This window comes from Salminus brasiliensis, chromosome 9 (genome assembly GCF_030463535.1).
Source record: "Salminus brasiliensis chromosome 9, fSalBra1.hap2, whole genome shotgun sequence".
Taxonomy (NCBI): domain Eukaryota; kingdom Metazoa; phylum Chordata; class Actinopteri; order Characiformes; family Bryconidae; genus Salminus; species Salminus brasiliensis.
The window spans coordinates 26,643,282-26,659,132 of NC_132886.1; the positions used below are offsets into that span (position 1 = coordinate 26,643,282).

The window sequence follows — 15,851 nt, forward strand, 5'->3', positions numbered from 1 at the left end:
TAGACTGGGGACAAAAGTTGCCTTTGATTGTTACAAAAATTGGCCAAAATTTGGCCGTTGTCACTCAAAAAACATTAAAAAATCTTCAGTTTCATTTTGATATAATGTGAATCTGGCAGTTTTTTTCACTTTGTATCCAAATTTCATGATGAATGCACCAATAGAAATACATTTTTAATATTGTCTTCTACTGAAAGAATGAGAAGAATTAGTGAGCCTCTCATTCTATACTCTATTACGTAACATATTTCCTTCTCCTGTATAATGTCCAATTATACTGTAACCACACAAAAGGAAACAGTAGCAACAAATGACGTTGTCGAAATCTTGTAGATTTACAGTGTATTTTATTATATTCTATTCCTTATTTTGTCGCTGTATTTTTGCAGCTGGTGTGGCGGTCACTTGTAAAATTACCATGGCTACAAAACAGGGGTGTCAAACTCACTTAAAAGGCCACCTTTAAAAATAAGCCGAAAAACGTGAGGCGATACCTGCCTGGAAAAACACAGAGATGTAAATCCGGACGGGACTCAAAATTATCACAAGATTGTTGAGTTCAGTTTAAAACAGCCTGTATTTCAGTCGGTCATTTTCTCAGAGGACGACAGCATGCTACCATAGTGTAGCTCTATATTTACAGGTCTAGCTATCTAAATAAACCAGTGGGTAGAATATTTCGATAGGCTACGATGATATAGCATCGTATCAGACATGCTCCCAGCTGTATAGGTATAGGACAGATATTTGGATAGCAATAACGACTATGTCAGCATAATTCTTATTTTATTATAAGGAAACTGAGGTGATAGATGTATTTTTGTATAATATAAAAAAAAAAAAACATTAAGCTCAGATTTTATGAAGCACACGAAAAAAAGAATTCACATAATTATCAAGAAAGAGCATGAAATCATTAACAATTGTACTGTTAGGTAGGACATCTCAATGGGTAGCACAGAACTCAACAGACACAAATAAGCCCCGTAAAAATGACCCCAGGACCCCATGTGAATTGAATCCCACCTGGATAGCCCTATCCATTTTTTAAAAGAATATTTGAGCTTCCATCTGTCCAACTGTCCACTTTTCTTTTGGTCGTGTTTTTAGCGAGCTAGGGGTTTATACTGGTCGGACTGCTGCTGAAACACGGCTAGCGTGCATGCTGGGGAATATAGTGCAGTGGATAGTGACGGACTAATATTAATATAAAAAAAAAATAATGCGGGCTGGATTAGACTATGTTTGACTTGTGTTTGACACATGGGCCACCATGGCCTTATCAACAGGACTTTATATAAACACAGGGCCCCATAACTAATGAATATGAATCTGTGAGCTATACTGTCCACACAATTGATCAACATCTTATTGAAAAGAGCAAAATGTGCTTGATTTATTGAATACATTGAATTTCCATACCTAAATAAATGTGCTGGAGCAACCGCCCCATCTCTAGTTGATGCTGTGTTTCTGCTTGGTGAAGTTCATTTGTTCTGAGCTTGTTCTTCACTTTTCTACATTTCCATGTCCATTCCGGTCACATTCTGTCCTGTATGCGAGTTTGTTTTGCTGGATCTTTTGAAATAAGTGCATGTCCTCTCCATCCACTGTTCGATAACAGAGAACCTGAAAGCAGTGTATTCATAGGACAGCCTTCCGTTCAGAGGGTAAACAAACCTACAGGCTCAAATCCAAATGAAATCCTCTCAGTCTGTACGACTAGAGACACGTCTGTCAATGGATGCATTCTGTACACTATTATCTGCCATAAGTGATCATCTTTTTAAGACGTGTGCATGTCAGAGTTAAGTAGTACTTGGCGTGTGTAGTTGCTAAGCGAGTGTTGCATGCTTAGTGAGTACGGTTACCTTGAATCTCTGGGAGCTTGAAATGTTTTTCTTTTCAGCTGCTGAGCAGCAAGGCTCAGGTAAGATCCAGCCTTGCTCACACTACAAACAGAGTCTGTTAAAGTGGGGGATTCAGCCTCTTTTCACTCTCAAGCACATACCAACAGCATGAAGTAGCCTCTGTTGAACAACAACCAGGAGTAGAGCTAGTTTAGGGCAGTTCAGACTTCAGTAGGTTTTGCAGGGTCTAATACATTTACATTGGAATGAATGAACCAGTATGTGTCTGAAAGGGGCCGTATAGTGTAGTTGTCCCAGTGTTGTGTGGAGGTCACTGATGTTAAACCTCTTCCTGCATACATACATACTTTTACACTGCAGCATTTACACAAGGAATAGAGATGGAATGTGCAGATGTTTGTGGGTCAGTTTTGGGGATGCACTGATATGGGAATGTCTGCCTATACCGAGACCGGTCCACATGGACTGCATTTGCAGGGAAATTTAATAACATTTGGGTGGTTGTTCAGTTAGGGGCTCTTTTTCTTTTGTACCATCTTGAAATAAAGTCAGCGATAATTCTGTTAGAAATAATTAAGTGAAGACTTTAATGCTTTAATGGCAAATGGCCAAGACTGAGCTTCTATAGAAATATATATATATAATTATATTCATTTGCAAACTTGCATAATACCTTTACCAAGCTCTCTAGAGCTCTTTACCGATGTCTTACTGACATTCTGACTGATAAACAGTGAAAATTTTAGAAATGCTTTAGAAATTATGCATTTATACTTTATAACTACTTTATAAGTGATTTCTAAATAGTTAAAATGATCTGGTATCATTACCCTCACATTCAGTTGGTTTGTGACAGTTATCACTTTTTTTTGTTTTTTAAGAAAAGATCATGAATTTTCCATCTAGATCATGGGTTTTCCAACACTAATCAGCAGCTCTAATACAATGCACTCTGAATTGCTTATAAATAATGTTAGCACTTTCATTTTTTTAGAATATTGCCATAATGGTAGAAATGGTAAATAAATAGATGCTGAATAAATCTCCTCCATGATCAGGAGGAATACATGATGAACTCACTTTTCCAGACACTCAAAATGTCACTCTTCTGTTCCCCTGTCAGTTTTTTTTGTCTCCAGCTACAACAAGTGTTATCTTCAAATAATTTCTTACAGAAATCATAGACTGTTCCGATAATGACAGTAATGATGGGGAAGGTAATATTGTGTAATAATACATGTTTGGTCTTTTCAAGTAAAAAAAAAAAAATTACATTTAGTTTTGCAATTGTTTTAATTAATTGATCACTTTTTATTATTTTATTGAAGCACAGATGTTCTAAAGTTTGGGTTGAGCACAAGGCCAAGTAGCAAAACATTCATATTTAAAACATTTTTAAAAATCCATCAATTTTTGGTGGTGCAATAAACAATATATTTAATACCTAAGCTATTTATTTTATTATAAAGCATTTGTAACATGGGAACAGTAACCTAACTGAAGAATCACCCGTTACTTTAAAGAACATGCAGAAGCTTTAGCACAGTGGAGATATTCAACAGTCCATTTCTGTTTGCAGCAGATGAGCTTTTAATAAAAAGAAAGAAATCACATGGCAATATCAGTATAATTCCAATATCACTGTGCATCCTTACTGTATTTCCTTTGTTCTGTGCTTGTTTTTATGCATTTTGTGTGGGTGTGTGTGGGTGCGTGCGCATGGGTGTGGTGAGTATGTGTGTGTTTGTGTGTGCGTGTATGTGTGTGTGTGATACATTTTCGTCGTTGCTAACAAGACTGTATTTCTGTTTGGCATCTTAGTGGCACCGCACTCCCACCACTCAGGAGACCGACGGCTTCCAGGTGAAGAGGCCGGGCGATGTTAATGTACGCTGCACGCTGCTCTTAATGCTGGACTACCAGGTGAGGGGGCCGAAGAGCACAGCATGTTTTTATACTCTCTAATTCACTAAAGAGTCCTGTATGGTCGAGGGAGTATCACAGTGAACACACTCTCTCTCTCTCTCTCGACCAGTTAAGATGATATAAGAAGGCCTAGCTCGAGAGGCATGCGCCAGCAAATGTTTTATGGACTTGATTTGCATGACCAAGTTACTTAAACGCACTCTCCCGTGTAGCCCCCCCAGTTTAAGCTGGACCCTCGGCTTGCTCGTCTGCTGGGCATCCACACACAGACCCGCTCCTGCATCATCCAGGCCCTGTGGCAGTACATCAAAACCAACAAGCTGCAGGACTCCCACGACAAGGAGTACATCAACTGTGACAAGTATTTCCAGCAGGTAAGAATTAGAGCTGCGTGATGTCCAGTTGCATGCAAAAGTTTGGGTGCCCCGGTCAAAATATCTGTTACTGTGAGTGGTTAAGTGTTCAGTGTAATGTCCTCTCTTATTTGTTGCTTTCTTCTGTTGCGAAATTGGTGAAATTTGCCTCAAAGTATGTTTTATTTTCGTTGAAATTTTTTTTTTACTTCATGCGTGCAGAGACCTACAATCACTGGACGTGCCGAGTTCCCTGAAAATACACAGTTTGTAATGCTACATATAAATGGAGAGGGACAAATGAAGGCGTAGATACAGCGAATGACAATAGTGATTAGGTTAGCAGCAAAATTCCAAACAGCCGACAAGAGGAACCGCAAGCAAAACAAACCAAAAGCTCATGTTCCTGAAAGAATCTCACTATAGCTCACTATAAACGAAGTAGATGTGCTACTCCAAGCGGCTTCACAGCTTGCTGAAGATCACGAGTATAATACTGCTAATCGACTGCTGTCACTTTACGCAGTATTAGGCCCTGTCCCATTACTCACACATTTGTACCCTCACAGATTACACAAGGTGTGTATAGGGTCTCCTATTTCTTTAAATGGCACCAAAAAGACACCTACGAGCACTTGATGCACCCCTCTCGTAAGTCCGCATCAGATCAGACTTGAAGGCATTTACTCATGTTTCACTGTGATCCAGTGATGCTCCTCACATAAACCAACTGAAAGATGGAGAAAAAGAAAGTCTTTAAGTGTGAGTGGAACCTGGCTTTTTTTTATCAAGATTGAAATGATTTTGAGGATCATGTATCTGAACATTAGCAGCAGCACAGTGCAAATAGCAGCCACTGTTGAATCCAGTTATATACCAAGTACCAATTGTGGTAACTGTGGTATTTGGCGTTGAGGCAGCAGTGTTGTGTACAGGTGAAGGGACGTAAGGTGAAGTGTGTCCCAGTCTTGCTCTAAACTCTCAGATGCTTTAAAGGCTCACACCCATTCTGCCTGCCCTTCAAGAGCTTCATAAAAACGCACTGGCGGGGCTTAGGACTCGGATAGGTCCATTGTTATAATGCACCTTAAGTCTCTGTGGTGCAACCAAAATTTTGCACATATAGTGTGTGTGTGTGTGTGTATGTGTATGTGTATATGCACATATAGTGTGTGTGTGTGTGTGTGTATGTGTATATACATATATATATATATATATATATATATATATATACAAATTTGAAAGGCCAAACTGGTTACCCAATCCCACTGCACTGAACACCCGGCCACACACCGGCAGTTTTAAACTCTGTTAAACTACATTCAGCATCTACTGATCTCCAAAGGACATGAAGTTAATAAAGATAACTGAGATGAAACGTTTCTTTCTTAGAATAATAAAAAGGTAAGGAGCACCATGCAAACGTTTGGCTAGACCAAAAGAGCTTTCAGATAGCTTTTATCAAGGTCTCAAAGTCTCTACGACATAAATTAGCTGTTTACGATCATCGTTAGGAAAGGCCGGGTGATGCAAACTTCAATAAAAGACTCGCCTTGAATCTTCTCCCAACAATCAGCACCCATGAACTCCTCTCAGCAGCTGCATAGCACTCTGGAAATTCTAGTAACTGATGCCCACAAATCAGGAGAAGGCTACAGGATGACAATGAAGCCTTGTCAGATAAGTGGTTCCTCAGTTCGTAATGTAATTAAGAAGGACCTTCAGGAAGATTTAGCAGACTCTTGAATGGTGATGCACTCAATGATGGATATTCAACTGTGCAGCAACACTGCAGCAGAAATATGACCTTCGTGGAATAATTCTGGAAGCAAATATCACACATTTGTTAAAAAGTTGAAAATCAAAAGAGTGGTATTACAACATGGTCCTAAACTCATCTAAAATTCACAATAGACTGTTTTAAAGGGCACAAGCTGAAGGTTTTTAACAAGGCCCTTAAATACAAAGATACTGGCTGAAGCCTTTTTTTTTTTGGGGGGGGGGGGGGGGGGGGGTTGGGGATTAGGATCCTGACACTTTGGTAGTAATAAAATTGCCGTATGGTATTATTTTATGCCATTAAGGAGTCAGTAAAAAAAATATCTGCACTTCTTCGTGGTGGAGGAACATGCCTGAAGACCCTTCTCCCTAATCTAATGTCCTATAAATTCCATCCCTACCCTCTTTCACTTGTCTACGACACGTCTGCGCACCCCTCCACCGTCCCGTCACCTCCTTCTTAACCCCGTCATCTAGCATTCCTGGCTTCACATATCAGAGAGGGGAACTTCCTACCATGGCAGAGTCCACTCAAACCCCAGCTCAAAATTCCTCCAAGTTCTCAACCCCTCACTTACAGTTTTCTTGCAAATCATCAGAAGCTGAAGGCATGGTCAGAACTAACGAAGTCTAGTCTTTAACCAAACAGGAATCAGCTAAGACACATCTATGCTGATTTATTTGGCTTTTTGGATTTTGCTTAGATTGCTCTTGAATATACAGTCATGCCCGAAAGTATTCATACCCCTGTCAAAGTTTGACTTAAATTTACTTTTATTTAACCAGAAATTATATTTTTGCCTGGAAATGACACAGGCATCTCCCAGGAGATAACACGATGATGTACAAGAGGCATCACTGTGGGAAAAAGTATTTCTCAGCTTTTATACACATTTGAACAAAAAGTGGCATGTCCAAAATTATTCATACCCTTTAAAAACTGTCACAGTATATGGGAAAATCCAAAGTTCTATACCATTCCAAATAGTCCAAGCTGTTTTAAAGCATCCTAATTACCCTGATTCATTGGGAACAGCTGTTTTAATCAACTCAACAGGAGAAAAACAGCAGCTCTCTGCAGTTGGTTTGTGGACAGTCATGGCTAAGACAAAGGAGCTCACTAAGGACCTGCGGCTGTGCATTGTGGCCGCTCACAAGTCAGGAAAGGGCTATAAAGCCATATCAAAATGTTTTCAAGTTCCAGTGGCTACAGTGCAAAGTATTATTAAAAAATACAAGAAGTTCCGCACTGTGGAAAATCTCAGAAGATGTGGTCGGAAGCCAAAAGTGACACCTGTGCTGGCCAGGAGAATAGTGAGAGAGGTGAAGAAAAATCCAAGGATCACCACCAAGGCCATCCTGGTGAATCTGGACTCTGCTGGTGGCGACATCTCAAGGCAGACAGTTCAACGGACACTGCACACTGCTGGGTTCCACGGACGCAGGCCAAGGAGGACACCACTTCTCCAGAAAAGGCACACAAAAGCCCGCTTGACCTTTGCAAATGCTCATCTGGACAAAGAAGAAGACTTCTGGTGTTCTGTTTTATGGTCAGATGAAACAAAAATTGAATTGTTTGGCCACAATGATGTGTGCACCATTTGGCGTGAAAAAGGAGAAGCCTTCAACCCTAAGAACACCATCCCCACTGTCAAACATGGTGGTGGGAACCTAATGTTTTGGGGGTGTTTTTCAGCCAATGGACCAGGGAACTTGATCGCAGTAAATGGCACCATGAAAAAAGAGCAATACATCAAGATTCTCAACAACAACATCAGGCAGTCTGCAGAGAAACTTGGCCTTGGGAACCGGTGGACATTTCAGCACGACAACGACCCAAAACACACAGCCAAAGTGGTGAAGAAATGGTTAGCAGACAAAAACATTAATGTTTTGCAGTGGCCCAGCCAGAGTCCTGACTTGAATCCAATTGAGAATCTGTGGAGGGAGCTAAAGATCAGGGTGATGGCAAGGAGACCCTCGAACCTCAAAGAGTTGGAGCTCATCACTAAAGATGAATGGGCAAAAATACCAGTGGAGACATGCAAAAAGCTGGTCAGCAATTACAGGAAGCGTTTGATTGCTGTAATAGCCAATAAAGGCTTTTCTATTAATTATTGAGAAGGGTATGAATAATTTTGGACATGCCACTTTTTGTTCAAATGTGTATAAAAGCTGAGAAATACTTTTTCCCACATTGATACCTCTTGTACATCATCGTGTTATCTCCTGAGAGATGCCTGTGTCATTTCAAGGCAAAAATATAATTTCTGGTTAAATAAAAATAAAAAAATTTAAGTTAAACTTTGACAGGGGTATGAATACTTTCGGGCATGACTGTATATATTGGGGTTTTTTTTAACCCCATGTAACGCATTTCACTGTTACTATGCTTGCATTCACTCAGATTTTCGACTGCCCTCGGCTGAAGTTCTCGGACATCCCTCAACGCCTCACCAACCTGCTGCTGCCCCCCGACCCCATTGTAATCAACCACATCATTAGGTCAGTCAGTCTGCCAATGCTCACTCTTAGCTCTCACCTGGAGTGTTTTCCATTCCAATATACTGAACTTATATCCAGTGTATACGGGGGCCAGTCTTTGGCTGTTGGTGTCCGTTTGGTCCGTTTTTCTAAACACGCTGTGCTATCTTGGTGTGTGTAGTGTGGACCCTAACGATCAGAAAAAAACGGCCTGCTACGATATAGACGTCGAAGTGGAGGATCCGCTCAAAGCCCAGATGAGCAACTTCCTGCTCTCCACCGCCAATCAGCAGGAGATTGCCTCCCTCGATAATAAGGTACAGAAGTCACAGCACCACACACGAGGAGCACACATGAAACATAGGTGGGCTTCAGATGTGACATTTGCTGTCTGTTGTTTAACCTGCTGCTGCAGATCCATGAGACCATCGAGTCCATCAACCAGCTGAAGATTCAGAGAGACTTCATGCTCAGCTTCTCCAGGGATCCTAAAGGCTACATTCAGGACTGGCTGAAATCCCAGAGCAGAGACCTCAAAGTTAGTCCAACTTTTCTTCCAGCCTGCACCAACCTGACTTTAAAAGTGCCATGCTTTTCAAGCTGAAGTTCTAATAGTGAACATCTGAGGTCATATTTACTTCTGGGCTGGGTAGATTTAACTCTACCGTTGCCGTTTTTTGTTGTTTGAGGGTCAGACATTCTGTAAGAATTCGGAATTGAGGGAATATCTTGCTAGTAAGTGCATTTTTGGCCTGGTTTCAGCTGATGACGGATGTTGTTGGCAACCCAGAGGAGGAAAGGAGGGCGGAGTTTTACCATCAGCCCTGGTCTCAGGAGGCCGTCAGCCGCTACTTCTACTGCAAGGTGAGAGACTAAAGCCTAAGCTAGAAGACCAGGCCATCTGTCTTTCAAGCATTATGCTGGACAGCACCATGTGCATTAGATCTATATTCAGTCCAAGAATCAGTTAGCTAATGACTGTATCCTTCCCTCTACCATTGAAATGTTCACTGTGCCACTGGCTGCAGCACAAGCCCAAAACATGATGGATCCACCCTCAGGCTTAACCGTTGGAGAGGTGCTCTTTTAATTAGATTCAATTCTCTATACATTCCTTTACTCAGTGCTATTTTCACTTTATCACTTCCCAAGGACTTGTTTCAAAAATGCATCAGGCTTGTTTAGATGTTCATTAGAAAACGTCTGATGCTGATTTTGTGGTGAGGAACCCGAAGAGGTTTACTTTCTACTGACTCTTCTATGAAGGTCATATTTGTGCAGGCATCACTGCACAGTTGAACAGTGCACCACCACTCGACCTCCTAAATATTGTACAAAACAAAAGATCTTTAATCTTTAACTTTCTGCCTTTTGGAGATCAGTTCATCTTCAGTTCAACTCTATTCACTTAACTATTCACAGTAACAGAAACTTTGACCAGGGGTGCCTAAACTTAGGATGCCACTGTATAATAAATATTACCAAAATTAGTGCATGTAATAATGCGTTGGAGTCTGGAAAGTATAGAAGTAAGGGGTTTTGACTGCAGTGCCCTAGTGCTGGGGCCCCAGAAAGCTTTCCCCTTTTATTCAGCCATTATGGGCGGCCCTATGTGCCATTCTGAACCCCGATTCTCTGTTCACTCCACATGGACTGTTGAATTCTAATTATTTCACTTTTCCTTCTCACAGATTCAGCAGAGAAGACAAGAGCTGGAGCAAGCCCTGGCTATAAGGAATACTTAGACTGCACCAAGACCTCAGCCACCACTCTGACCACCCCTCTTCGGTCTGAGCCACACGGATGCCCCTCATCATCCCCACTTTTTTTTTTTTTTTTACCCCTTGCAGTGAGTGTGTGTGTGTGGGGGTGTTTGTCTCCGGCAGTCTTTGTTGTCACTGTGATCCAAGACCCGTTCACCCACAGAGGTTCAGAGGACCCCTCCCAATCTGCCCTTCACAACAAGTCATGGTGCTTTGCCCCATAAGCATTACTTCAGAACTCACAACCTACTGGTTACGATTTTTTAAATATATATTTACACACAATACAGTCCATCGGCTCCCACTGCGTTTAATATCACTACACTGTACCCTTATTATGCAGCTATGCAGTACCAGTCAAAGGTTTGGACACACCGGGTTGAATGTAGTTGAGCGTGGATCATCATCTTAAAATCATTTGTTCTAAATATATATAAATATATTATCATATATATGATTTTCCCCCATTTTCTTCCCAATTGGACTGCCAATTACCCAACCTGTATGTAACCCCACACAAACTTGCGATGCCCGAGCGCGATGCACAGTGAAGCTGCTTTTTTTTCGAACTGCTGCTAAAGCAACATCGCCGGGCAACCAAGGGAAGCACCGCATACCCGGCTCCAACACACCAGCCTGCAGACACCAGCGACAGGCAGCACCGCAACAAAGCGATGTGGGGGGAGAGCGCCATCTACCCACCCTGGAGAGGGCAAGGCAAACTGTGCTATCTCTGGGCCTCGGCTGCCGATAGCTAGCAGCATGACGGGATTCGAACCAGCGATCCTCTGATAATGGACACAGCTTTTTTATTCCACTGGACCACTCAAGGCCCCACAGGGACCATATATTTTATTACTTGGGGTTTACGTAGTCTACGTTAAACTGAGAGGAGATTATTTAGTCAAATAGGCAATTAAGGCTATTTATTGGTCCTGCTAAATTAGTCCACCCTCACACAACACACTGCCACGGTCCTACAACTTAGGCCTGCCTGAAACCCCCAGCTACAACACCCTAAATACGGTGGCTATCCGTGTGTCGCCAGTGTCCTCTTTGTTAAAAAGAAAAATATGGTCACTGAAGCATGTGGACCATATGTTTTTAAGATGATGGTCAGCACACATTCAACCAGGTGTCCAAACTTTTGAAGGGTACTGGTATTACGAAAAGAAATGAAGCGTTTTTATTCCCTTTGTATGTTAAAATTTCCCTTTCCCTGCTTAATATTTCTGATTGCTTCAGTCAGTTATCAGTATTACGGCCTCAGACACTGAAAGCCACGTTCTCAAGCAGTATTTCGTTTTTTAAAAAAGCATGGCGCCCACAACACACGCTGTGGCGTACTGCAATACGGTGATACGAGGTTCACGTTTCCTGACCTCTATCCGTACATATGAAGGATATCGGGTCAAGCCGCTGGCCAGCAGCGAACATGTGGAGTCCTGCTTTCTCCAGCAGAACATGAGCAACTGGCCACATGTTACTACGCAGCGAACACATTTTTTTAGTATCTAGACACTGTTGTGCTGTCATTCGCTCATTATGAGGGGACAGAAGAAGACTATAAGAACGCTAAAGGCACATAATAAAGACAAATAGTACTGTTCTACAGCGTGAGGCAGCAGTGCAGTCGCTTCACACAAACAAGGTTCAGTGGTTAGCATTGTGTAAATATCAGGGCACAGTTTTGTTAGTTGTCTCTCTGGTTAGCTGTAAGATATTATTATGAATGTGTTCATATGCTTGCTATGACCCAAAACACGGAAGTATGGGAGGGGAGGGGGGTGGTTGTGGGGTGGGTTATGAACAGTACTGTTCTCAGCGTCTGTTTCTCTTTTTTCTGGCCTTTTTTGAGAATCGTTTCACGCTTGACGTCTGACGTCTACCAAAGGTCACAAACTCTTAGGTTTTAGTATTTATTAAGTCTTTTTCATAATGAAGGGCACCAGCTAGTTGTTAGGCATTGGATATATAGAAAGTAGACCAACTAAATATGAGGTTTAGTTTGGAATAAAAAAGAAAAATATAAAAAAAGAAAAAAGAAACACCTCAGTCAAGCACCACAACTTACACCTGTTTGCACTAAGTTGTTGATCATGAGTGGGTTGTACACGTTGTCATTGTTAACTGTCACTGATGAAGGAAAACATAAACTGTGCTTCTTTGGTCACGACTGACATGAGGTCTGCATCAGTGTTGTCATGTAGTCTTGGGGGGGGGGGGCACTGAAGCCTCAGTGATGTTCTCAGCCCTCAACTGGAGCTCGGTGGTGGGGTAAAAGGTAACTAGACTAGGTTCATCAATGGGATTTTGTCTAGGCAAAAGCCTGAGAACATCAGCCGTCTTCTCACTGAGGAGAGCTTCGGTCAAACCTTTTTTTTGTGGAACCTCGAGAAGTCGAGAGGGTCCGTGTCATTTTTCTAAGGCCTATGCATGCTGCATGGACGGAGCTTTTTTTATACTTTCATACAAGGACGTTTTAAACCCTTCTGATCCACAGGGAGGAGATCAGAAGAGCACCGGCCCAAAAGGACCGGGTCAAACCCATTTGGGTCATCTTATTGTTTTGTTCTGTTCTGAAAGTCTTCTGTCTTGTCGTTGTTTTTGTCTTTATGAAAGACCTAGTGACTTTAGTATGGGAATTAAAGTAGAAGCACACAAAGGGGAGGGGGAGGGGGGATTTCTACCAGGATGGAAAGCATCTCAGTCTGGTTCATCATCATCAAGGCTAGAGCGCCTCCTACCGAACCTCCCGAACTGAGATCTACATCTACAGCATCACTGACCACTTTTCGGAAAACTGTGGTAGCAGCTAGCTGTTTCAGAATCAGCCATGCATTGGACTTCTGAACCAGACCTTGAACCAGTAACCTCTTTGCTTTTTTTTTTTCCTCCTCATTGCTTTGCTCTCAGCTCAACAGCTACACCCATGTTGCTCACCTGGTGGTGCTTGTCTTTAGCCATGGATCCACTGCTATATACGCCTGTGGCCCAGGTTAGAAGTCGCCCTTTTACACCAGCTTACAACCTTCCAAGGCTAATCGCCCTGACCACTGGTTTTGCATCTGCATTAAAGGGCAGCGTCTCCCCAGAACTGTTCATCTGGGATCTGATCTACTGTCATCAAATAGGGTCATTTGTACACGATGGACAAACAGGATTATTATTGGTAGTAGTAGAATTACGAGAGCAGCTTTTCTAGGCCTGGTCAACAACGCAGTTGGTTGAGCATGGTGTTTCCAGCCATCCGCTACGAATTGCATTTCTCACTGATTCTGTTGTACACCTGTTGCATCACCTCCTTCCACTTTCAGCAGAGAGAAGCTAGTATGAGAACCACAGCTGTGACTTTGTGGTGCGGCGTGGATGTAAATAAACAAGCGTTTGCCAAAGTTTGTCAAAGGGACCCGATTCTGAGGCTGTCGTGAGTTTTTTTCGAGCGTGTGTGTGTGTGCGAACTGTGTGTGTCCTGACTCATTCTGAAAGCTCATATTTCTCACGCCCAAAAAACCACAGTGTACTTCAGGAAAGGTGCTCTCTCATTTCTCAGAGCTCAAAGTGCAGCTAAAAGTCTAGGTGCTCATCATCGCAGCAAGAGTTGAATAGAGATGCTCCAAAAGTAACTTGGAGTCAATCCTTTTACACTGACCTTCACTGAAGGTTAAGGAGGCATTCCCTTCTCGCGCCATTGATAAAAGTACCTTGAGGAATTTTTGGAGGTTATTCCAATAAAAATATGGAGGAGCCTCTTAAGGTGCTTTGAGAAAAAGTTTCTTGAAAGGTTCCTCCACAGTTCTGAAATTGAGGGTTGTGGTTGCCTGGTCAAGTACATTTTTGTGATAATCTGCTAAAAAAAATCCTATAAGATCCTATAAGTCCCCATAAAGAAGTATTGCAGATGGAATAGGACCCTCTGGAGGAGATCATCATGAACCTATTGGCACCATGGCTAATAGAGATATATGGAGCCCCCAGCATTCAGCTGTAGAGCAGTGGGACTGTGTTTTATAGAATTATGGATGGTGCTTCATCCAGTACTTATGGGACATGCTGAATCAGATCAGCAATGCCATATAACGCCATTTATTTCTGAAGAGGCAATGAATGGGCAGTTGTCTCAATACTTTTGTCCATATAGTGTGCTTTGTAGAGGGAGCTTGTGGTCGTTCACTCACTCTTACTTGTGGCTCATAGAGCTATTCAGCTTGTTGCTCCTCTGTGGCCAAAGTGTGTTTCCTTGGCTCATTGCAGAACCACGCTCCTCCAGAACCACCCCTAAAAGCCGGCGCTGGCAGTGTGGGCGCCCTCTGCGGTTGTAGCGGTGTTTCTGCAGCTTGGTGGGGAGCTGAGAAGTAGTGCAGAAGTTTTACCCATCTATAATCAATACAAATAAACAAACCAGTGTGAGTTATGAGATGTGTCAGGGCGTGTTCCCATTCCCAAAGCTCTCCTCAAGGAAGGCCTGTATTTACACTTACCATCCAACACCTAGTTTGGACCCTTTCTTAAGAATTTAGATTTAGAATTCCTTTTTAGATGAAATTTTAAATTCGACTTTCATTAACATCTCCAATACATCTCAGTGATGAAGCAGACACCGGACATTCAGTAGACTACCAAGAGGCTTTTACTGAAGACTTCTACTGAATTCAGCTGTTCTTCACTTTGTTTGGAGAGTCCAAGTTCAGATCTGTAGATGTTCACCTGAGAAATCACCGACCATCTAACAGGTCTAATACTGACCATCCCAACATCCTCAACCAGCTGCCACAGACCTGCTGCTGACACCACTCTGGAACTGGAGCTTTAATAGGAATTAGACTGAAACTACAGAGCCAGGCTGAGGGGTTAGGATTGGGGTTTTGGTTGAGGTTAAGGTCAGGATGAGGGTTAGGATTAGGTTTTGGGTTGAGGTTCAGGTTAGGATTAGGGTCAGGATGAGGGTTAGGATTAGGTTTTTGGTTGAGGTTAAGGTTCGGATTAGGGCCAGGATGATGGTTAGGACTATGACTAGAAAGAGGGTTATGGTTAGGTTTTAGGCTGAGGTTAGGATTAAGGCTAGGATGAGGGTTAGGATTAGGTTTGGGTTGAGGTTAGGGTTAGGATTAAGGCTAGGATGAGGGTTAGGATTAGGTTTTGGTTGAGGTTAGGGTTAGGATTAAGGGCAGGATAAGTTCAGGATCAGTTTTAAATTTTGGGTTGAGGTTAAGGTCAGGATGAGGGTTAGGTTTGGATTTGGGTTGAGGTTAAGGTTAGGATTAAGGCCAGGATGATAGTCAGTATTAGAGTTTGGGTTGGGGTTAAGGTTAGGATTAGGGTCAGGATGATAGTCAGTATTAGAGTTTGGGTTGGGGTTAAGGTTAGGATTAGGGTCAGGATGATAGTCAGTATTAGAGTTGGGGTTAAGGTTAGGATTAGGGTCAGGATGATAGTCTGTATTAGAGTTGGGGTTAAGGTTAGGATTAGGGTCAGGATGATAGTCAGTATTAGAGTTTGGGTTGGGGTTAAGGTTAGGATTAGGGTCAGGATGATAGTGAGTATTAGAGTTTGGGTTGGGGTTAAGGTTAAGATTAGGGTCAGGATGATAGTCAGTATTAGAGTTTGGGTTGGGGTTAAGGTTAGTATTAGGGTCAGGATGATAGTCAGTATTAGAGTTTGGGTTGGGGTTAAGG

At 42.2% G+C, this 15,851-nt stretch overlaps 1 protein-coding gene across 4 annotated transcripts in view; it reads left to right on the forward strand.

Moving 5' to 3' along the window:
* The window catches only part of smarcd3b (SWI/SNF related BAF chromatin remodeling complex subunit D3b), a 43,887-nt gene extending 30,297 nt beyond the window's left edge, over positions 1-13,590 (forward strand). For 2 of the 4 annotated variants that reach the window (XM_072688058.1, XM_072688060.1), the window contains 8 exons: positions 1,910-1,930; positions 3,693-3,794; positions 4,010-4,171; positions 8,337-8,434; positions 8,595-8,730; positions 8,829-8,951; positions 9,176-9,277; positions 10,105-13,590. In XM_072688058.1, coding sequence (XP_072544159.1) covers positions 1,910-1,930; positions 3,693-3,794; positions 4,010-4,171; positions 8,337-8,434; positions 8,595-8,730; positions 8,829-8,951; positions 9,176-9,277; positions 10,105-10,158 — 798 coding nt within the window. In that variant the 3' untranslated portion in view covers positions 10,159-13,590. The remainder of the gene's footprint in view (positions 1-1,909; positions 1,931-3,692; positions 3,795-4,009; positions 4,172-8,336; positions 8,435-8,594; positions 8,731-8,828; positions 8,952-9,175; positions 9,278-10,104) is intronic. The other 2 variants (XM_072688059.1, XM_072688061.1) reach the window with 1 other exon arrangement.
* The last annotated feature ends 2,261 nt before the right edge of the window (positions 13,591-15,851 follow it).